General features: G+C 28.4%; 5 protein-coding genes across 5 annotated transcripts; 4 read left to right on the top strand and 1 right to left on the bottom strand.

Annotated features, from left to right (window-relative positions):
- Positions 1-13,221: 13,221 nt before the first annotated feature.
- Positions 13,222-14,086, top strand: INS49_005104 (uncharacterized protein; the record flags this gene model as incomplete). Its single annotated transcript, XM_043165891.1, has 2 exons — positions 13,222-13,503; positions 13,913-14,086. 2 exons carry the CDS (start codon positions 13,222-13,224, stop codon positions 14,084-14,086), a joined length of 456 nt encoding a protein of 151 aa, XP_043017654.1.
- Positions 14,087-16,029: 1,943 nt separating this feature from the next.
- On the top strand, positions 16,030-17,442 carry INS49_005103 (uncharacterized protein; the record flags this gene model as incomplete). The annotated part of the gene is made up of 3 exons (XM_043165890.1): positions 16,030-16,153; positions 16,214-16,691; positions 16,782-17,442. The coding sequence occupies 3 exons, from the start codon at positions 16,030-16,032 to the stop codon at positions 17,440-17,442; spliced, it is 1,263 nt and encodes a 420-aa protein (XP_043017653.1).
- Positions 17,443-17,544: 102 nt separating this feature from the next.
- INS49_005102 (uncharacterized protein) lies at positions 17,545-19,296 on the bottom strand (the record flags this gene model as incomplete). Its single annotated transcript, XM_043165889.1, has 3 exons — positions 17,545-18,145; positions 18,198-19,027; positions 19,111-19,296. 3 exons carry the CDS (start codon positions 19,294-19,296, stop codon positions 17,545-17,547), a joined length of 1,617 nt encoding a protein of 538 aa, XP_043017652.1.
- A 1,136-nt stretch (positions 19,297-20,432) lies between these two features.
- INS49_005101 (uncharacterized protein) lies at positions 20,433-21,476 on the top strand (the record flags this gene model as incomplete). The annotated part of the gene is made up of 1 exon (XM_043165888.1): positions 20,433-21,476. The coding sequence occupies one exon, from the start codon at positions 20,433-20,435 to the stop codon at positions 21,474-21,476; it is 1,044 nt and encodes a 347-aa protein (XP_043017651.1).
- A 999-nt stretch (positions 21,477-22,475) lies between these two features.
- INS49_005100 (uncharacterized protein) lies at positions 22,476-24,251 on the top strand (the record flags this gene model as incomplete). Its single annotated transcript, XM_043165887.1, has 1 exon — positions 22,476-24,251. One exon carries the CDS (start codon positions 22,476-22,478, stop codon positions 24,249-24,251), a length of 1,776 nt encoding a protein of 591 aa, XP_043017650.1.
- Between the last annotated feature and the right edge of the window lie 408 nt (positions 24,252-24,659).

Raw genomic sequence — 24,659 nt, 5'->3', positions numbered from 1 at the left:
TATAAATTAAGTTTAAAAAAATATTATAATAATATAATTAAAATAAGCTTAATAAAAAGAAATAAATTATATTTAAAATTATATAAATTAAAATAAAAGCTTATTATATATTAATATTTAAAGAAAGCTATATTATATATATAATATATTAACTTTATAATAAGTTAATAATTATCTTTAAGTTTCTTAAAATAAATAAAGTTATTAATTTTAATTTTACTTTTTATACTTATTACTTACTTATAATAATATAATAATTATATTTATTATTTATTTAAATAATAATAATATATTTATAATTTATAATAATAAAAATTAAAAAAAAATTTATTTAATTTATTTTATACTTATTAATATTATTTTTATATAAATTAAGCTTATAAAAAATATTTATACTTTTAAGTAAAACTTTACTTAAAAATTAATTTTTTCTTTTAAAGTTAATAAGGTTTTTTTTATAAAATATAATTAGCTTTATAACTTAAACTTAAGTTAATATAATTATAAAAAGAAATTTATAATTTATTATAAAGTATTTTTATTAATTATAATATAAATATACTTTATATTTTATTAAGCCTTTTTTTTAAAATTAAAAATTTAAAATATTTTAGCTTAATTATTAGCTAATTAAAAAAAAAAACTTTTAATACTTTTATAACCCTTTATTTTTAATGCTTTAATTCTTTATTATACTTATTATAATTATATTTATTATTATTATATCTTAATTTATTATTTATTATTCTTAAATTAAAAGCTTTAAAAAATATAAAATTAAATTTATATATTATTAATGCTTAAGGTTTTATATTTTTAATTTATAAATAATTTAATAATATATATTTATTACTTTATTATAATTTATATATAAAATTAATGCCTTAATAATTTTATTATAAAGTTATAAAAAAAGTTAATTATAAAAATAATTTAGCTTTACTTTATTTAATTACTTAAGGCCCTTAATTTATATTATTAATTATTTAAATTAAATATAAAATTAAATAAAATTATTATAATTTTATATTTAAAATATCTTAAGCTTAATTAAAGTAATTACTTATTAATATAAGTTTTTATAATAATATTTTAAATATTTAAAAAACTTATTTATATTAAAATTATTTTAAGGTTTACTTTATTTATAAAATATTATAATATATAATTATATTTTAATAAATAATTAACTTTATAAAAAGATTTAATATTTTTAAAAACCTTTAATAAAATTTATATTAATTTATAACTTATATTATATTATAATCTTTTAAGTTAAAAAGCTATTTTAATTATTATTAAATAAAGACTTAATTAAAAGCAGCTTATATTAAATTAAAAATAAATTAAAAGAATTTATATATATTTTAAGCTTTATAAGTTAATAAAGTATTATTATAAAGAAAAATATAATAATATTATTATTAATATTAATAAATATTATTATAAATAATTAAAAAGATTAAGGTACTTTTTAAGTATTTTTATAGCTTAATATTAAAATAAATTAAGAAATTTTTAGCTATATATTTTATAAAAAGATTAATATTTTAAATATAAGGTTATTTATCTTTATAATATAAGTATTTTTCTTAATATAATTTAAAAATTATAATTTAATATTATAAGTTAACCTTAAGTATTTATTAAAAGAGTTATATAAATATTTAATTTTATAAATTATTAAATATTAAAGAAAAAGCATAATATTTCTTTAATAAAATGAAAAAAGTAATAATTTTATTAAATTATTTTATTAAAAGCATAATAATTTATATAAAATTATTACCTTTTATTTACTTTATATATTAAAAGAATTAAAGCTATTATAAGTAAAAAGCTAATCTTTACTTAACTTTTATTATAAAGTTTTATAACTTATTTTTATAATTTAAATAATTAATTTTAAGGCATATTATATAATAAGTTTTATAATAATATTAATATAAATTTATTTTTTATTAATAATAAATAAATATAATAATTAAATTAATTTTAATATAATAAAAAAATAAAAGCTTATTTTTTATTAAAAAAGTTAATAAAGTTTTATATCTTTTTTAATAAAAACTTAACCTTATATTATTTTATATTATTATTATCTTTTTTTTAAAAAACTATAGCTTAAAAAATTTATATAACTTTATTTAAGCTTATTTTTATTAAAGTAATATTTATTATTTTATTATAAAATAAATAATTTATTTATATCTTTATAGCTATTTTAAAAATTAATTAAATTAAATTATTTATATTTTATTAACTTTCCTTTTTTATAATTATTCCTTAAGTTATATTAATTATTATATAATTATAAATTAAGTTTAAAAAAATATTATAATAATATAATTAAAATAAGCTTAATAAAAAGAAATAAATTATATTTAAAATTATATAAATTAAAATAAAAGCTTATTATATATTAATATTTAAAAAAAGCTATATTATATATATAATATATTAACTTTATAATAAGTTAATAATTATCTTTAAATTTCTTAAAATAAATAAAGTTATTAATTTTAATTTTACTTTTTATACTTATTATTTATTTATAATAATATAATAATTATATTTATTATTTTTATTTAAATAATAATAATATATTTATAATTTATAATAATAATAAAAAAAAAAAAAAAAATTTATTTAATTTATTTTATACTTATTAATATTATTTTTATATAAATTAAGCTTATAAAAAATATTTATACTTTTAAATAAAACTTTACTTAAAAATTAATTTTTTTCTTTTAAAATTAATAAGGTTTTTTTTTTATAAAATATAATTAGCTTTATAACTTAAACTTAAGTTAATATAATTATAAAAAGAAATTTATAATTTATTATAAAGTATTTTTATTAATTATAATATAAATATACTTTATATCTTTATTAAGCCTTTTTTTTAAAATTAAAAATTTAAAGTATTTTAGCTTAATTATTAATTAATTAAAAAAAAAGCACCTTAATACTTTTATAATCCTTTATTTTTAATGCTTTAATTCTTTATTATACTTATTATAATTATATTTATTATTATTATATCTTAATTTATTATTTATTATTTTTAAATTAAAAGCTTTAAAAGATATAAAATTAAATTTATATATTATTAATATTTAAGGTTTTATATTTTTAATTTATAAATAATTTAATAATATATATTTATTACTTTATTATAATTTATATATAAAATTAATACCTTAATAATTTTATTATAAAATTATAAAAAAAGTTAATTATAAAAATAATTTAGCTTTACTTTATTTAATTATTTAAGGCCCTTAATTTATATTATTAATTATTTAAATTAAATATAAAATTAAATAAAGTTATTATAATTTTATATTTAAAATATTTTAAGCTTAATTAAAATAATTACTTATTAATATAAATTTTTATAATAATATTTTAAATATTTAAAAAACTTATTTATATTAAAATTATTTTAAGGCTTACCTTATTTATAAAATATTATAATATATAATTATACTTTAATAAATAATTAACTTTATAAAAAAATTTAATATTTTTAAAAACCTTTAATAAAATTTATATTAATTTATAACTTATATTATATTATAATCTTTTAAATTAAAAAGTTATTTTAATTATTATTAAATAAAAACTTAATTAAAAGCAGCTTATATTAAATTAAAGGTAAGTTAAAAAGATTTATATATATTTTAAGCTTTATAAGTTAATAAAGTATTATTATAAAGAAAAATATAATAATATTATTATTAATATTAATAAATATTATTATAAATAATTAAAAAAAAGTTAAAGTATTTTTTAAGTATTTTTATAGCTTAATATTAAAATAAATTAAGAAATTTTTAGCTATATATTTTATAAAAAAATTAATATTTTAAATATAAAATTATTTACCTTTATAATATAAGTATTTTTCTTAATATAATTTAAAAATTATAATTTAATATTATAAGTTAACCTTAAGTATTTATTAAAAGAGTTATATAAATATTTAATTTTATAAATTATTAAATATTAAAGAAAGAGCATAATATTTCTTTAATAAAATAAAAAAAGTAATAATTTTATTAAATTATTTTATTAAAAGCATAATAATTTATATAAAATCATTACCTTTTATTTACTTTATATATTAAAAGAATTAAAGCCGCTATAAGTAAAAAGCTAATCTTTATTTAACTTTTATTATAAGTTTTATAATTTATTTTTATAATTTAAATAATTAATTTTAAGGCATATTATATAATAAGTTTTATAATAATATTAATATAAATTTATTTTTTATTAATAATAAATAAATATAATAATTAAATTAATTTTAATATAATAAAAAAATAAAAGCTTATTTTTTATTAAAAAAGTTAATAAAGTTTTATATTTTTTTTAATAAAGGCTTAGCCTTATATTATTTTATATTATTATTATCTTTCTTTTAAAAAGCTATAATTTAAAAAATTTATATAACTTTACTTAAGCTTATTTTTATTAAAGTAATATTTATTATTTTATTATAAAATAAGTAATTTATTTATATCTTTATAATTATTTTAAAAATTAATTAAGTTAAATTACTTATATTTTATTAACTTTTTTTTTTATAATTATTTCTTAAGTTATATTAATTATTATATAGCTATAAGCTAAGTTTAAAAAAATATTATAATAATATAATTAAAATAAGCTTAATAAAAAGAAATAAATTATATTTAAAATTATATAAATTAAAATAAAAGCTTATTATATATTAATATTTAAAGAAAGCTATATTATATATATAATATATTAACTTTATAATAAATTAATAATTATTTTTAAGTTTCTTAAAATAAATAAAGCTATTAACTTTAATTTTACTTTTTATACTTATTACTTACTTATAATAATATAATAATTATATTTATTATTTATTTAAATAATAATAATATATTTATAATTTATAATAATAAAAATTAAAAAAAAAGGCTTATTTAATTTATTTTATATTTATTAATATTATTTTTATATAAATTAAGCTTATAAAAAATATTTATATTTTTAAATAAAACTTTACTTAAAAGCTAATTTTTTTTCTTAAAGCTAATAAGGTTTTTTTTATAAAATATAATTAATTTTATAATTTAAATTTAAGTTAATATAATTATAAAAAGAAGTTTATAATTTATTATAAAGTATTTTTATTAATTATAATATAAGCATACCTTATGTTTTTACTAAGCCTTTTTTTTAAAATTAAAAATTTAAAGTATTTTAACTTAATTATTAATTAATTAAAAGAAAAAAGCGTTTTAATACTTTTATAACCCTTTATTTTTAGTATCTTAGCCCTTTATTATACTTATTATAATTATATTTATTATTATTATATCTTAACTTATTATTTATTATCCTTAAGTTAAAAGCTTTAAAAGGCATAAAGTTAAGTTTATATATTATTAATATTTAAGGTTTTATATTTTTAATTTATAAATAATTTAATAATATATATTTATTACTTTATTATAATTTATATATAAAATTAATGCCTTAATAACCTTATTATAAAGTTATAAAAAAAGTTAATTATAAAAATAATTTAGCTTTACTTTATTTAATTACTTAAAGCCCTTAATTTATATTATTAATTATTTAAATTAAATATAAAATTAAGTAAAGTTATTATAATTTTATATTTAAAATATCTTAAGCTTAATTAAAGTAATTACTTATTAATATAAGTTTTTATAATAATATTTTAAATATTTAAAAAACTTATTTATATTAAAATTATTTTAAGGCTTACCTTATTTATAAAATATTATAATATATAATTATACCTTAATAAATAATCTTTTAAATTAAAAAGCTATTTTAATTATTATTAAATAAAGGCTTAATTAAAAGCAGCTTATATTAAATTAAAGGTAAGTTAAAAAGGTTTATATATATTTTAAGCTTTATAAGTTAATAAAGTATTATTATAAAGAGAAATATAATAATATTATTATTAATATTAATAAATATTATTATAAATAATTAAAAAGGTTAAGGCGCTTTTTAAGTATTTTTATAGCTTAATATTAAAATAAATTAAGAGATTTTTAGCTATATATTTTATAAAAAGATTAATATCTTAAATATAAAGTTATTTACCTTTATAATATAAGTATTTTTCTTAATATAATTTAAAAATTGCAATTTAATATTATAAGTTAACCTTAAATATTTATTAAAAGGTATTTAAAAAAAGTTATAAATTATAATATTAAAAAAGTAAATTAAGCCTTAAAAAAGCTTAACTTTAAATTTATCTTTTAAGTATATGCCTTATTATATAAGAGGGTTAAATATAATATAAGCTTAATATAAGCATATATTATAACTTAAGCAATAGCTTAAGCTTATTATATAAAATAAATATTATAAATATTATTATAAATATAGAAATAGCTATATTAATAATTATAATATTTAATATTATAATAATATAAGCTTAATTATTAATAATAAGTTAATTTATTAATTTTATATTATTTAAAAGATTTTATATAATTTATTAAAGCATTTTTTTTTTATATAAATATTATTATTTATGCTTTATATGCTTTTTAATGCCTTTTTAATAAAAATATAATTAAATATAATAAAGCTATTATTAAATATTAAATAGTTTATAATTTAAATATATTTAAATATAAATATAATATTAAAAAAAAAAGGTTATAAGAAAAAAAAGTTATAAATTATAATAATAATAAAAAGATATTGCTAAAAAGTTATATATATATTATAATTAAGTTATAGTATTATTATAAGCCTTAAATAGCTAAGGTTAATTTATTTATACTTTATTATATAATATTTAAAATAAATTATATAATAATAAGTTAATTCTTTTTAAATAAAATACCTTAAAGAATTTTTTAATATAATTAAAATTATATTAAAGCTTATTATAATATATTAATAAATAAGATAATATTAAAAGATATATAAAGATATTAATTAACTTAATATAATATAAAGCTGCTATGCTTATATATATTATTTATATATATTTTAAGAATTATATTCTTTATAAAATTAATGCTTATATTAAATAATAATATATAATTTAAAGGAATAAAGCCTTTATAATAATATTTATTATAATTAATAATAATAAATAGTTTAAAGAAATAAAGCTTTTATAATAATATTTATTATAATTAATAATAATAAATAATTTAAGGAAATAAGGTTTTTATAATAATATTTATTATAATTAATAATAATAAATAATTAAAAGAAATAAAGCCTTTATAATAATATTTATTATAATTAATAATAATAAATAATTTAAGAAATAAAGCTTTTATAATAATATTTATTATAATTAATAATAATAAGTAACTTAAAAAATATAATTATTATTATAATAAAGTATTATAATAATAATAACTTTTATAATAAATATTTATAAAAAAGTTTAATATAACTTTATATATATATTATATTTAAAAAGTATAAAAATTTAAAATAAGTTAAATAAAAATTTAAAATAATTTTATATATATATTATATTTAAATAATATAAAAGTTTAAAATAAATTAAATATAAATTTAAAATAACTTTATATATATTATATTTAAATAATATAAAAGTTTAAGGTAAGTTAAAAAAAAGTTTAAAATAGCTTTTTTATAAAAAGTACTTATATAAATATTTTACTTAATAAAAAAAATAAAAATATATTCCTTTCTTAATATTAAGAAAAAAAAAATATTATTATTTTTACTCTTTAAATTTAATAATATATGCTAAGCCTTTTATATAAATAAAATAAAAAATATATAAAAAGATAAATTATAAGATTTAAAATAAAATAAATATAGGAATATAAAGGTTTTTTAAATTTTTTAAAATTCTTTTTATTTTTTAAAAGAGAAAGCTTTATTAATTATATATTATAAATTTTAAATTTTTTTTTTTCTTTAAATCCCATTTCTTTACTTAATTCTTAACATTAAAGCATTATAAATTAATTGCCGTAAGTATACGCTTACCCTTTATCTTTCCTTTAAGCTTAAGATTAAGTTTATGCTTTTATTTATTATAATAAAAAAAATTTTATTTTTTATTATTAAATTATTATAAAAAATTATATTATTTTTAATTTTTAATTAAATTTTTTTATTATTTATTTATTTTTTTTTTATTATTTTCTTTTTATTTATATTTAATTTTTTTATAAGATTATAAGAAAAATATTTATTATAATATATAAATATTATTATAATTTTAATTTTTTATAAAATTTATAATAATATAATTTATTAAATAATAATTAATATTAAATAATAATTAATTAAATTTAATATTAATTAATATTAATTATTTTTAATTATTTATTTTTAATTAATTTTATAATTAAAAATATAATTTATTATAAATTATAAAAATAAATATATTTATATTAATTAATATTAATTAAGTTAAATTTATTATAATATAATTAAAATTTAATTAATTAAACTTTTTTTTATTTTTTTTATAAATTTTTATATTATATTTAATTTTATTATAATTATTATATTATTTTTTAATTAATTTATTATAAATTAACTCCTTAATATTATTATTTATTTTATTAATTAATTATTTTTTCTTTTATTTTTTATAAATAAAAGCTTAAAATTTCTTAATAATAAATATTTCTTTAAGCTATATTTAAGTTTTTTTAACTTTTTAATATTTTATAAATATTATATTAACCTTTTTAAAAATATAAATTTAATTTTTTAAAATAATAAGCTTATATATTATTATTTATATACTTTTTATTATTTAATTAATAATATTTATAATTAATATAAAAAAGCTTTTTTAATAAATAAAAATTTTACCCTTAATAAAACTTAATTATTAAATATTTATTAAGCATTTAATAAAGTTTAAAACTTTTATTTTTAAATAAAAATAAAAAGAAATTATATTAATATTTATAAGTAAATATTAAGCTTAAAAATTATAAAATTAAGGTTTTAAAGAAAAATTCTAGCTTTTTTAAATATAAACTTAATATTATTCTTTATAAAAGTTTTATTATAAGCTATTTTAAATATAAAAAAAAACTTAAACTTAATAATATAATTAATAAAGGCTTAAATAAAAAGGTTAATTTTATTATTATATATATATTTTAAAGATAAATATAATATAATATTAAATAATTAAAATAAATAAAATAAATATAATAATATATTAATAATAATAATTTTATTATTCTTATAATATAAATTAAATTTAATTAATATATAACTTTTATAATTATTTATAATTAATATTTAATAATTAATATTTTTCTTTAACTTAATATATTTATTAAAATATTAAATTTATTTTAAATTAATTTTATTATTTATTTATTTATTAAAAATAAGCTTAATAACTTAATTATTTAAAAGAATTTAACTTTATTACTTAATTAATAAGGTAATAAATACTTTAAATAATTATAAATAATAAAATTTATAATTTATTTATATTAATATATTTAATAATGATTATTTATTTTTAATTCTTAAGTTAAATTAATTTAACTTTTTTATATTTATTAATATATATAATAATTATTATTAAGGTAATTATATTTATTATAAAGTTAATTTTATTAAAATTATAAAAATTATTATTAAGGATTTAATATTTAATTATTATATTATAAAATAACTTAAATTAATTCTTAATAATCTTTAAATTTTTATAAAAAGCCCTTTAATAATTATAAAGATAATTAAACTTAATTTTAAGGTTAAATTATAAGTTTATAAAGCGTTAAGCTTAATGCTTATTAATAAGTTTAATATTATATAATATTAGCAAAAAATTAATTATATTTTTTACCTTAAAAAGTTATAAAGAAAACCTTTAAATATCTTACTTAATAATATATTAAATAAGCATTTACTCTTTAATTTAATTAAGTTTATACTTATTAATATATAATTTCTTATAAGTTAATTATTGCTTTATTTTATAATATAAAGTTTATTTTAAAATATAAAAGATTTATATTATTTAAGAAATATTTAAGGGTTTTTAATAAGGTTTTTTAAACTTATTAATTACTTAAATAATTAAAAAGATTTTATTTTTTTTAATAAAAAATATATAATATAATATTAATTTATAATGCATTAAAGGTTTAAATAGGTAAATTAAAGCGAAATTAATATAAAAAATTAAAACGTAATTAATATTAAAAAAAAGCTATTTTATATAAATTTTAATAACTCTTAATTATATTATAAGTATGTTAATTCTTTTAAATTAATAAAATTAATTAAAAATAAATAATTAAAAGCAATTAATATTAATTAATGCTAAGTTTAATTAATTCTTTTATATTAAATAAATATTAAAGTTAATAAAAGTTAATTAAAATTAAAAAAATTAATTATTATTTAATATTAACTATTATTTAATAAACTATATTATTTATTTAATTAATTACATTATTTATTTTTATTATTAATTTATTTTAATAATTAAAATTAATTTATTAATTTTAAAATTTTTAATAAAATTAAAAAATAATTAAAGTTATTATATAAAAATATTATTAATATTTAAATATATTACCTTAATATTATTATTAAATTTAAATAATTTATATATAAAAAGAATAATTAAGAAAATATATTAAAATTATTTTAAAATATAAAAAAAAAATATTAATTATATAATAATAAAATATTTATTAATTTAAATAAATATAACTTATTATTTATATTAAAGAAAAGTAATTATAAATATTTTTAATATTAATTATATAATAAAAATGCATTATATAATTAATAAATATAAAGTATTATTAAAAACTTATTAATTAATAAATTAATATTTATAATAAAAAAAATTAAAATATTATTAATTTTTTTATTAATTTTAATTATAATATAATTATTAATATTAATTAAATAAAGTTTTATTATTAATTATTATTTATTTTTATAATATTAATATTAATTATTTAATATAAATATTATAATTTAATTATAATAATTTTTATTATTAATAATTATTTATAATTAATTATTAATTAAACATTAATTAAATTAATATATATTAATTAATAATAAATTAATTATATTTAAATTAATAATTTTTTTAAAAAAATTAATATATTTTTTAAATAATTTAAGTTATTTAATAAATTAAAATTCTTTTTATTATTATAATTAAATAAATAAATTATAATATTAATTAAAAATAATTATATATTATTATTTATAATATTAATAAAAAATTTTAATTTATTAATTTTAATTATATTTAAATTTAATAAATTTCTTTATATTAAATTAAATTAAAAAAGTATATTATTTAATTTTTAATTTTTTAACTTTAATTTTTAATTAATAAAAATAATTTTAATAATTAATTTTTAATTAATTTAAGAATTTTATTTTTAATAATTAAATATTAATATTTTTAATTACTTTTATTAATTATTATAATAATTTTAAAGCAATAAGTTGCGAAAAGATATTAAAAGGATCTTATAATAATGTAATTTCCTTAATAATTTCCCTTGCAATATTAATAGCAGCCCTTTGCTTTTCCTCTTACTTAAATAATTAATAACGGGATTATAAAAGGAATGCAATGAAATTATAAAGATATACTCATGGCTTAAGTGCAAGGGGTTGCAATAAAGTAATCGTAATTAACATAGCGCTTAACGTAAATATAATAAAAATAAATATTATTCAAAATGCAACTTTAAGTAATAATAATAGCTAAAAAATAGTTGGTAATTATAGCAAACTTATTAAAAACTTGCTTTAATATCTTAAAGGTTTAAGCGTAAATTAAGATATAATTAAGCTTAATTATATTTATAAATATTATCTTAAAAACCTTAGAAAAGGTTATAATAAAATTATTAATAATGCTTTTTATAATAATTAAAATAATGCTTTTAAAGCTAAATTTCTTAAGGGTTGCAATATTAATGCAATAATACTTTTAAAAAGATATTAAAATTATTTAAAGATTATTATTATTATTATTAATTTTATTAAGAAACTTAGCAAGATTATTAAAGATTATAAAGTAAAGGTGGAAATATTAATTTAAGGCCTTAATTATATCTTTAATATTATTTAATATAATAAAGATTATAAAGGAATTATAAAGATAATAATAAAAATATAAAGTTAAAAAATATTAAAAAAGGCTATAAAGGGGTTATAATATTATTGCAAAGCACTTAAATCCTTTATAAGATTATTAATAGTTAAGGACTTACTTAGGGAATAATATATTATTAAAGGAAGAAAAAGAAGAAATGGGTAAAGGATTGCAATTATTTATGCTTCTTAGCTTGGATTTTACTACTTATATAAATGATTTTTCATTACCTTTTTATTTAAGAAATAATGGATAAATAAGTTAAGAATTTTACAAGAGGGTTATAAGGTAAAAAGAAAAATTTCCCTTTTTAAGGATTTTTAAATATAAGTATAATGTTTATATTATTTAATATAGCGTAAATAGGTAGTTATGTTATTGCGGAAATATTATAATATAAGGGTTTTTTTTAATTATTTAGCATAGTTTTTCCTTATGAGTAAATTAATAAAGAAATTATATATTAAATGGTTTTTAGCTAACAATAGCTTAAAATAACGTAAATAAATTATTATTATTATTATTATTATTATTATAATAAATTTAAAAATTAATAAAATAAAATTATAATATTTAATTTTATTATTTTATATTAATATATTTAAATATATATTTATTTTTAATATATTTAATAAAAAATATAAAGTTTTTTAAGGGAAAAAGCTTAATTAAATTAACATATACTTTAATTTTATAAGTTTAATTATTATAAATTAAGTTTAAACCAAGCTTATAACATGGTTATGTTTACGTCTTATTTATCTTTCTATGCAGCTTAACATCGCGTTCCGGTAAGGTGTGGTATCTGCCGGCTGGCTTCCCAATTGCACTCAATGTTAGTGCTGACGTACCAGCCTGCGGGGCGGAGATGTAACACAAATGTCTAGGTTGTGGTCAGATTTGAAGTGCGAGGTTACATTAACTAAACCAACTAGCGATCCAGTTCCCGACTCAGGGCTATCCGGCAAAGTCAAAGCACTGTTGTTATAAGGATGAGGCACAGCCTAATGTGAGCCCACGTTTATTTTCCCGCCATCCTCGCCTTGCAGCTTAGGCCACACTCCACAATGTCTACCACAAAGTCCACAGCCAACCGATATAACTTCCTCATGGTTTTCTTGGTTACGTTTGGCTCACTGACATATGGCTACAACTCGGCGATCATTGGAGCCGTGCTTGGGCTTGACTCGTTCTTTAAGTACTTTGGAATTGACCTCTATGGTTCCAACGCCGCCGAAAGCTCGCGCATCACGGGTGCCACGAATGGCGTTTTTGCAGCGGGTGGCCTCCTGGGCTGCATCCTAATGACTTGGTTGGGCGATGCCTTTGGACGCAAGTTAGCAATACAGGTAACATCTGTGTTGTGTGTCATCGCGGGAGTCATCCAGGCTGCGTCGGTACACATAGCAATGTTTCTCGTCGGCAGATTCCTCATGGGCGTAGGCGTTGGCATGGTCAATGTCATCACACCGCTCTACCAGAGCGAAATCTCCCCGGCCCACTTAAGAGGGCGCATGGTGGGAACACATGGCTTCATACTCTGCGTTGGATATGTGAGTGACTTCTTTCTGTCTCAGCAGGTCGCCTGCCAACAGTCCTCCTGTGTGCATGCAGCTGCTAAATCCCCCCAGGCCCTGGCTGGATGGACGGGGTTTGGGTCTTTCTATCTCTCGTCGCCGGACGCACAATGGCGTTTGTGTCTCGCACTGCAGGTCGTTCCACCTCTTTGCTTGCTCATCGGGTCGCTATGGCTCCCAGAGTCTCCGCGGTATCTCATGGCCAAAGATCGATACGAAGAAGGTCTACAAGTCCTGCGTGATCTGCACCGCGTGCCTGGTGAACAAGATGATATTCTGGCACGACAAGAATTTTATCAGATCCGCCAGCAACTTCAGCTTGAGCGACGAGAGGGATGGAGACAAGGTTGGCTGAAAGGATGGGTCTTGCTGTTCCAAAGGAAGTCATGCCGGAAACGCCTCCTATTTGGTTTCCTCACCCTGTAAGTTATATTGGGACGCTGTTAACGGTGTAGATTACGCTAATCGTATATTCATAGTGCTCTCGTGCAATCAACTGGGTGCCTGGTAATCAATAACTACCAGGTTCTCTTGTATAATGGCCTGGGTCTTTTTGGCTCCCTGCCTCTCCTTTTGTATGCTGTCTGGGATAGCTGGGCTGCATTCATGAATTACATGAACTCGTTGTGGCTTGACAAGTTTGGACGTGTTGCTACGATGGTAATAGGGCAGGTATGCATTCCGTGACATTCCTCTACTGCTTCCATCTCCGAAATTAACCAATGACAACGCATAGATCGGCGGTGCGATTTCAGTCGCTGGTTTTACAGCATGTTTAGCGAGGTATGGGAGCACGGATAATAAAATCGGAAACGGATTTGGCGTGTTCTTCTTATATCTGTGTAAGTTAATGTGTGTTTTGATATCTTCAAGTCTGCGGTGATATTAACGGTTTAATAAAATAGTTGTGACTTTCTTCGCTGGCTCTATGGACGCCACTTCTTACGTATATGCCAGCGAGCTCTTTCCTACTTCAATTCGCACCCAAGGCGCCGGTTTCAGCATATCTGCGCTATTTTGCATGTCGCTCATTTATACCATGTGCGCACCTGTCGCCTTCACCACTATCGGCTGGAAATACTACATCATATTTATCGTGCTGCCTCTTCTTGGAGCAGCTATGATGTACTTCCTATTCCCAGAGACAAAGGGGCTTACACTAGAGGAAATCGGGAAGAAATTTGGGGATGACGTGGCCGTCGATCTGTCAGCCATGAGCGAGGAGGAAAGGAGGCAGCTAGACATGCGCCTGGCTGAGGATGAATCTGAAAAGGTGGCAGCATAGGCATTATGTAGGTAGGAACTGAAAGCAGATTAAGATGACAAGCATGGTGTTACTAAGGTAGTATGAATTTCATTGTTTAAATCTTAAGGCTATCCACTACCATCTTTAACATATATATAATTAAGTTGCTAATAACATTACTTAAATTTAATATTATATATATTTATTATATTTTTATAAATATTTATTTAATTTAATTTAACTTAATTTAATATAAAATAAAAAAAATTATATATTTAAACTTTTTTTATAAACTTTTTTAAATAATTTAATTATATTATAATATATGTTAAAAATATAATTATAAATAATATTTAATATTTATTAAAAAATAAAAAATAAAAAATAATATTTTTAATAATTTTATTAAAAATACTTTATTTATAATAAAAATATATATTATTTAAATATTTTTTTTAAATTATTAAATTAAGTTAATTATTTAAATTATAACTTTTAATATAAAAAAATAAATTTTTAAAACTATTTTATATTATTTAATATATTATTTTAATAAATTAATATTAAAATAATAAAGTTAGTTATATATATATATATATATAAAGCGTGTGTTAATACGGCAGTGTTATTAGCGTGGTTTTGGCGGTGTGAAATGCAAATAAGTGTAGGGCTGAATAGTCTATGTGAAACAGGGATGAAACAAGGGTCCATGTGTCCCACCTTCAACCTTTCCATAATTACCACCATTTGCTCCCCTGGACACAACACCTCCAAGGTGTAGTCAAGTACAATATCAAACTCTGGCACAAGCGGCCATGTTGTCTTCTGGTGAATTTGCTTCGATCTCGTCTGCGTCCAAACCATGCTGGACCTGTATGCGGCGACGTGTCAAATGCGATCTTAGTCTCCCGACCTGTTTCAAATGTAGGAGCAACCATCGCGAGTGCTTAGGGTATAGCTCGAATAAACCCGTCGTCTGGACCGGAGTTCCGTGCCGCAAGAAGGCCAACGGCCGCAGGATCAATGGGTCATGCGTGCTCCCAACATCGACAATGCCCCCTCGGAGCATTGATGTCGGCGATCACATTCCCCACACCGACGCAACTGTTTCTGCAAACCCCACAGATCCTGTCTTCCAGGATTTGAGTCTTGGCACCAGAAGGAACGTCGAATATTGTGAGTGCATCTCGGCGATGAACGGACTGTTGCGGTCAAGAAACTGATCCATCTGTTAAGACTTACGAGAGTGCTGCAGCGAGTGCACTATCTACGGTGATGACTTTGGCAACCCGTTTAAGCAAATGCTACTGCTAATACCGCATAATAACGCGATGCGGGACATTGTCGTTGCGATTTCTGTCTATCATCAGGCTCGTGCAGGTGTTACTTCCGTCCCAGCGACACAAAGCTATGACAGCTCTCTGGTTACAGCGAAGCCGGAACTGAGCTCTATCGATCTTGCCACTGTTATGGGGCACGCGTATAAAGCGACACATAGCCTCCGAACCGCGCTATCTAGCGAAGATTGCTCCGATGCAGTTGTGGCGTCGTCATTTCTTTTCACGTGGCTCGATATGTTAGACACAGAACATCCCTCGTGGCATCACCATCTCGCTGGCATGAAAGACCTCATGTGTCTTCGGCGAACCAAGGATGCATCAGCATCGACCGGAGGCTCTGTATTCCACGGATTCTTCCGCGAGGCGTATGCCATGTATGTTCAATCCCGCCTCACTCGCCCTTCTCCGCCCAATGTTCGATCGTTCGTTGCCTTTGTCAAGACATTCCACTGAGATGGTGCTAGGATATCCATATTCGGCTCAACGCTGAGCAGAACCAAGATAGATCCTGCTCAAGAGCTCCCACAGTTCGATTTGGGCGCTGTCTTGGAGCGGGCCCAGAGCTGGAGTTGGACCGGATGCCCCGCTGAGCTCGTAGGGATTCTGCATGCTTTAAATGGGCTGCAATCTCAATCTCAAGAGCTCCGCCAGGAGGAAGCGGAATTGACTCTAAACCGACTCGAGAAGTTCTCTTGTTCAGACTGGGCACTCCTTTTCCCCGGTAGAGACCTCCATGAGCAGCGACTTCACACGGCCTCTGCCTACAAGGGGGCCATCGCGATCTACGCAGCGCAAGTCCTCAGCGCCACCTGCTATAACAGACCATTGGTGGGAGACATTGTCGATCTCACTCTGCACCATCTCCAACAACTTTCACCGAGCGACTCTCATTTCAAGGGTATCCTCTGGCCCGCCTTCATTCTTGGGGCTGAAGCACGTCTTCCGGAGCAACGACTGTGGGTTGCGAATGCATTGGAGCAGCTCTACGGTATGATCCATATGTGGAATATCAAAAGGGGCTTGTCAGTTCTGCACCGAATTTGGGCGCGCCCACTGCCCGCAAATGACAGGAGGTCGTGGCTCGACGATGTGTATGACATGGACGAGAAGCTAATGCTGATATGAACGCTCCATTATTCTGAATTCATCTCGGTCCTTATCTATTCGTTCTCGTCAGACGATAGGTCCACTTTGCTAAATCGCGACTCTGAAAGCTTGTCGACGGTCTCATTTTCGTCCCACCACCCGACGATCAGGCTCCAAGGCAGAATCGACGGCAACGGGCTCATCATGCAGGTCGGCCTTCTCATCTACAGTCAAGCCACTTTTAGCCTTGTCCACCCTGATACCCAATGCAACCAGTACGATAGCCACACCGGCGCATCCGGTCCCAAGAAAGAATGCTGTCTTATAGCTGCCTCTGGTCCCTAGATAGGCAGTCTTGGCCACTGCTAAGTCCGCCCACCCGAGGAAAAAAGCAATGCCTAGGAATACGAGACCATTAACACATGCACCGGCGAGACCCTGCTCGTGCTTGGCAACATTTGTGGTAATGAATATGCTGCTGACATTGTACGAAATGTCGATTCCGAGCGTGGCGCACACCATGGCTGGGAACACCCACGGCCAGTAGCTCGGGTTCTCTGGCATGACGGCAAATAGGAGCACGCAGACCAGGAAACCACTGGCTGACAGGAGTAACAATAGCGTCCCAGACAGACGGTGGAGCGTCATACCCCCTACCAGAGCGATAATGATCCCTCCAGCGGCCAAAGGGGCAAACCAAAGGGCAGCGAGGAAGGAAGGCACGTTAAGCACTATCTCGATGCTGGTTCCATGAGTCAGTAGATCTTCTTCCACGTACAAGTGTGTTGACTTACTAGAAGCTGGCATAGAAGAGATAGATACCGAAGCAACCATAAACGAGGAACAAATATAAAAACAGGACAACCGTGTGCTTTGGGGAAAAGATGCTTGCAGGCAGGAGTGGATGTGTAGCTCGCTTGTTCTCGACATAGACAAAGCCGACCAAGAACAGAACGCCAAGGACGAATGTCACGATGATCTGTGGCGAGCCCCAGCCGCCTCTTACATGTGAGCTCTCCGTGATGGCGTAGACTAGCAGGAAGATACCTGGCATACTGCTGGCGCAGCCCCACCAGTCCATCGACCCTTGACGAGCATGCATATCGCGAGGTATGCAAAAGATTGATACGGAGCCTGTGACAGCCAACGCCATGCTGACAATCCAGAAGAACCATCCCCAGTGGATGACCTGGCCGCTCAGGCCAGCAACAAGGATTCCTGCGAAGAAGCCGAACGGCGCACAGCCCCCGTACAGGCTGAAGACAAAGTTCTTACGAGGACCTGGACGGTACATGCTGCTCAGGAGCGCCAGGCCGGCCGGGAGGTTCGCGGCGGATCCCAGCCCTTGAAAAGCCCTGGTGACGAGAAGCATGGCTAGGTTTTGGCTGAATCCTCCGACCAGGGTCCAAATGGACAGCCAAGCGATACTCGTCAGGAAGACAACACTGGCACCATACATGTCGCACAGCCGGCCAAAGGGCAGCAGGAAGGCGCCAGCCACGAGAGTGAATATGCTGGCCGGCCATGTCTGACTCTCGGATGGTATGTGTAATTCGCGCACGAGACTCGGAAGAAGGACGTTCATTCCGCTGATGAGGAATTCCTGGGAGATGGCAAGGTAACACTACAGTTAGCGAACGCCATTGGCCCATCCTCCGACAATGTGAAGCAACGTCGCACGCCTAACTATAGGCCGGGGTGGCTTACAGAGACAAGGTTGGATGCGAGAATAGATAGGCAGAAGCCGATCTCCGTGAAGACATTCTTGAAGACTTCGGGCCGCTTTCTCCCAAGCTTTTCGATATCGTCCTCGTTGGAGTCCACCAATCTTCCGGAGAGTCGGTCACCCTGAGTAAGGCGACTCGAGTCGGCCGATTGCTCGACGTCGGCCATGGTGAAGCGGGAGACCAATGAAGATGAACAAGGATAATTAATGCCTAGGTAACTTGTTTGTGGTCTGTGATAATGAGATTAAGACGCGGCCAAACTTCGTCACAAATTAGAATAGATCGCCGTATAACACAACCAGACGGTACATTCAGACGGACGAGAACATGTTGGAAATTTTCATTGTGAAGTAGGAGATTGGCTCGACCACCTAAGAAGCGGTAAGTAGGTCATTGCATCTTGACAATGGCAACTCGATCCATTGTGCAAATTGCCCCAACAACACGCGGTTCACTCCCTGGTCGCAGCGTCTAAGGCATCCAATAAGCAGGATTTCTCTGGCGGGCTGGACAGGGCATTTATCCGAATAGGCAGTTAGAACGCATTTCCAAAACGTGGAGACGCACCAGCCAGGATAGGGGCTAGAGAAATGCGGGCTACCTGTGGAGCTGCTACTTTTGGCGGGTGAAACAAGGTTCGTGGACCGACCCAGACAAACTTGAGTGATCGGCCGGGAGATGTCGGTGCTCCTGATTGATGTTCGCACTTTTTTGACTCTTTTCGTTAATCTTGAACTCCTGTTGACCCCAGCGACATATATGTGACCGGCCGGTTCCCATGGAACGTCACACTGAATCAATGCATCGCTTCTGGATATCCCAAGACGTCAAACAGTACTCGTTTCTCGTCTTTGCCAAGCACACAATTTCCAAATTCGCAACTTCAACAACGGCAAGATGATCGCCAATGATGAGAGGCATTACCACTGGCAGCGTCGCTAATGCCAGTGGTGTCAACCTCGCCGCAAATCAGATACACTCGGTCGGAAACAACCTTTGTACATCACTTGCAATGCAAAGATCACTGGAACCTGACATAAGGTTACCTACAAGGTCCTATTCCTATTAACGAGGATCAAATAAATCTTCTACGGTTTGCTCATGAACGAGGCATTCGTTTCCTGCGGCTCTATCTTCATCTAGCTGGCCTAGAAAACACTCTCTCTCTTTCACCACCTCTCGTCCTATTGTTTAATTGAAAACTGTACTTGCTTTCTTTCAAGGCAGCTCCTTCTTTAGGTACGAACTTCAACTTTCTCGTGCTGTGGTACTTATGTACTGACTCACCGTGACTAGCCAGCTATGAATGCAGCCAACTCCCATCGAGCATCCTATTACGATCTTAGCGGCTTGCCTGGCCCCTCTACCCGTCGGCAGTCAGCTGCAGTTACAGTTCAGCGAAGACGCACGTTCGTTGCGATTGACCACGCCGAGTATAGGGCCAGGTGCGACCTTGCCAGGGTCTCGAAAAGCTCATCAGGCGTTTACGACATTGAGTGGAACAAGGAACTCGAGCAGGGCCAATATGGATCCCCTGGCTTTCGAGAACAGCTGAAGGTCATGGTCACAGTCTACCCTTACCGGGACGCAAACTGGATCATCGCAATTCTCTTCATCGTCGGCAGCATATCCTTCGCCATCAACGGCTTCTTTGGTCTACTGCCATTAGTGGCCCCTTTGACAGCATTTCCGACAGAGGCGACCCTGGCAGCGCCTGTCACGAACGCGATCGGAGCCGCCCTATTCGTAACGGCTGGGTTCCTCACCATGCCCGCCATCTGGAATACTGCCAACGGCACCATAGAGCCTGTGTCGTCTTCCTCGTCCTCGTCCTCCAAGTTTGGGGGAGACGAGGAGCAGACGAAGTCATACCAGCCGGCACTACTGAGCAGTCCATCCTGGGTATGGCTACCAAGCTGGGGCATCCTCAAGGATGCGTTGAAGACGACGCCCTTCCAGTCGGGGGCGATGCAGCTCGTTGCCGGCTCCGTATTGACCACCAGTGTCATCTTCGGGTTCCCAGGCGTGCTTGCTCCTGACGATCTTGTCGGCCTGTCGACCTTCGTATTCACGCCTTTGCTTATCGGGGGAGGAATGTTCACTATATCCAACATCATGCTGCTGCTATTTGCACAGGAGCGGTGGTATAAGCCTCGTTTCGGGTCAGCTGCCTGGCAGGCATCGCTGTGGAATGTCATTGCCTCGATTCTCTTCGCCATCACCGGTGTTCTATTTTTAAGTGGAGATACCTTGGGAGGCTCTGTGGCGTCATTCATTGGGAGTTGGGCTTTCTTGATTGGGAGCGTAGTACAGTGGTACGACATGATGGCGTTTTATTGCAGTTGATTTCGGAGAGGAGGGAGGAGGTATGTAGCCTGGCACCATGGCTTTGTGGGAGGACCGTGTCTACCGTTTTGGGAATGCGACTATAACCTCTGAGGACATGGAGTCCAGGCCGCTTAGCATTATCAGGATCCTCGATGCAAGCATCAAAGACGGCAGCGATGATCTCTGGAGACATCGCAAACAGTGTGATGGACAGGTTCAGCTGGGCTGGAGTAATTCTTCCTTTTCGATGCATGGCCTGGTACGTGCTGACGAGATGGTTGTGTCCGGATTAGAGACACTAATTATTGGACTGTTGCTCTGCTGATTTGTTCTGATTGGTTTAGCAGATACCGTTGCTATTTTTACTCTGTAGAGTGTCGATGAGCGAATCTGAAAAGGACTGGATAGAGGAGGAAACCGTTTCAGTCACCAACAACCCAGCAAGTCAAGATTTACCAGAGATTTACCATTAGCCCCGGAATTTCGGGACGCGTGACGAGACACCATGTTAGCTGCTCACCAGTTCAGCCAATCAAGTCTGCCCCGCATGTTGAGCGCCGCCTCAATTCTCGGACCAACTCGCACCTCACTTCCTTTATTCCCGCGAGTCGCGCGGCGTCCCCGTCCTCCAAAGCTCTGACCGCAATATCCTGCACCATGTGGCCAACGCGCCAAGCGAGGAAAGATTCATGCGCATGCACATATTGCCTGCCATTCTGTGCTTTACACCAATGCTTGATCAGTGTTGGCATCCCAACAGGCCGGGAGGAGGTGCGCAGCCAGTGCGTGAGACGCTAGGTGCGCATCGCCGCCGGCCGGAGTACGATCCTTGCCCTGCACCGGGGATCGACATCCCGATTTATGTACTGGGGCACTCCACTTTGAACCTCATATCTTGAAGGCCTTTATCATCTTGAAGACTTTGTTCCTCTCTCTTCCTCCACAGAGCTCTCCCCTTTCCTTTCCAGCTGGCTCTTTTCCTCATCCCAAAGCGAGCTGTCTCAGATCTGCCATATCATGCCTCACGATGAACAGCCTGCAGATCTTGGGCGCAACGGGCACACAAGCAAGAAGCAGCATGTCAAGGCCGACGATGGCTTCCCCACCTACCAGCTTACCATTCTTGCCATCTGCCGCTTCTCGGAGCCCATAGCATTCAACTCAATCCTGGCTTACACCTACATTATGGTGCAGGATCTCAACGGCACCGACGTTAACGCCTCGTTCTATGCTGGTCTCCTCGTCTCTGCTTATGCGGTCGCTGAGGCCCTGACGTCTATGCTATGGGGAGCAGTGTCAGATCGATACGGACGGAAGCCCGTCGTACTATTTGGCCTCTGCGGAGTCGCCATTTCCAGCCTCATTTTTGGCCTTGCCAAGACTTACTGGGTCGCCCTACTGGCACGGTTCGTTGGGGGAAGCCTGAACGGGAACGTATCTGTGATGCAAACTATGGTGGCAGAGATGGTCAAGAAGCCCGAGCATGAACCACGAGCATATGCCGTCCAGCCGTTTGTGTGGTTTCTTGGCAGCATTATTGGGAGTGCGATGGGTGGCTTCCTGGCGCAACCCGCAAAGTTCTATCCCGATGTCTTCCCTGAGGATGGCCTCTTTGGACGATATCCGTATCTCCTGCCTAACCTGGTCTCAGTCGCGGTCATTGTCATTGCTGTTACCCAGGGCATCATCTTCCTAGATGAAACAAACCCTCAATTCATCAAGGAGAGGGTGGAGCAGGTGCATGCAACAGAGAGCGAGCAAGACGACGAGAATACCCCTCTGATCCGGACGACCAGCCAGCCGCGATCCATCATGGAAGAGATCCGCCACGGCACCAGACCGTTCATTGCAGAGGAAGGACTGCCGACAGCAGCAGATCAGCGCTTCGACCTCCGACACAACTCTTTCGGAACTATGCACTCAATACAAGTACGGCCCGAACTTCAGGACTTGCAGCAAGGCATCCAACAAGCAACAGGGACGGCGAAAGGCCAAGAGAAGGCCTTCAACTTTGCTGTCATCATGCTTATTCTCGCACTTGTCATTGCTGCCTTTCATCAAATGGCGTTCGGTGCCATCCTCCCCATCTATCTGCTCGACTCGCCATCATATAATTCTACCATCGCCCGCTCACCTCAGCTGGATCTTTCGGGCGGTATGGGCTACAGCCTGCACGACGTCGGTGGCTTCCTCGCAGTCAACGGCTTCATCGCTCTTTTCATACAAGGCGTCATTTTCCCCTTTTTTGTCGAAGGCACAGGCGTCTGGCTATCATTCTTGGTTCCGACGATTCTATATCCCCTGTGCTATGTTATGATGCCGTTCCTCTCTCTACTCAGGCCCGTGGGGCAGACCGAAGAGGCTCCTGACTCTGTAACCCTATCAGCTGGGATCTACGTCACGTTATTTCTGCAGAACTTATTCGGCATCATTCTCACACCTTGCGCCCTGATATTGCTCAAGAATGCGTGCCCATCACCCTTGGTTCTCGGTCGCGTTAATGGCCTTGCTATGAGTGCTGTGTGCATCGCTCGAACAATCAGCTCACCTCTAGTGGGCGTTTTCTATGATGTCGGCGGGAGCGCCGCTGCTTGGGGTGGGTGTGCTGTGGTCGCGATCCTGGGCGCAATTCAGCTTTGGTGGGTTCCAAAGGACAAAGTAGTAGGGAGTGGCCCAGAGGCAGTGGAGGTGCATGTAGAAAGTGCATTTGGTGGCCACCACGAGCATGGTGGGACTTCCGGGGAGGTTGCTGTTTTCGATGACGACGACGATGGGGAAATTGACAGGGTGTAGAACGACGTTGTCTGCTTTTCCTGAAAATATATTTAATACAGATTGAAGCTTCAGAACCGTGAACTCGGGGGACTACTTTACCACGATGCTTGTGAGCTACACAACAGTGTACGGCTAAACCTCGTACACCATCAACATTTTCGAACAGGGTGCCGGATAGCTACGGCCCTACCATGCATGGTGGCTTAGAGCACGAGACGGAACGTTTGCCTGGAAGTAAATAGTATTTAACGCCATGTTTTCAACTGCGGTGAGGCTTAAGCATGTCAGGAACTTCTAATCCGCTTATTGACGGGCATAAATTGCCTACAGGCAAATAAACATTCTTGTACCCCCCTTGGTGCACGGTCTTGATCCGCGTCGCCCACTCTCATTAGTCTTGACACCTTCACGGTGACTGACCAAGGT

This window comes from Diaporthe citri (genome assembly GCF_014595645.1).
Source record: "Diaporthe citri strain NFHF-8-4 chromosome Unknown scaffold_14, whole genome shotgun sequence".
NCBI classification, from domain to species: Eukaryota; Fungi; Ascomycota; class Sordariomycetes; order Diaporthales; family Diaporthaceae; genus Diaporthe; species Diaporthe citri.
This window is presented reverse-complemented; position numbering and strand designations above follow the sequence as displayed.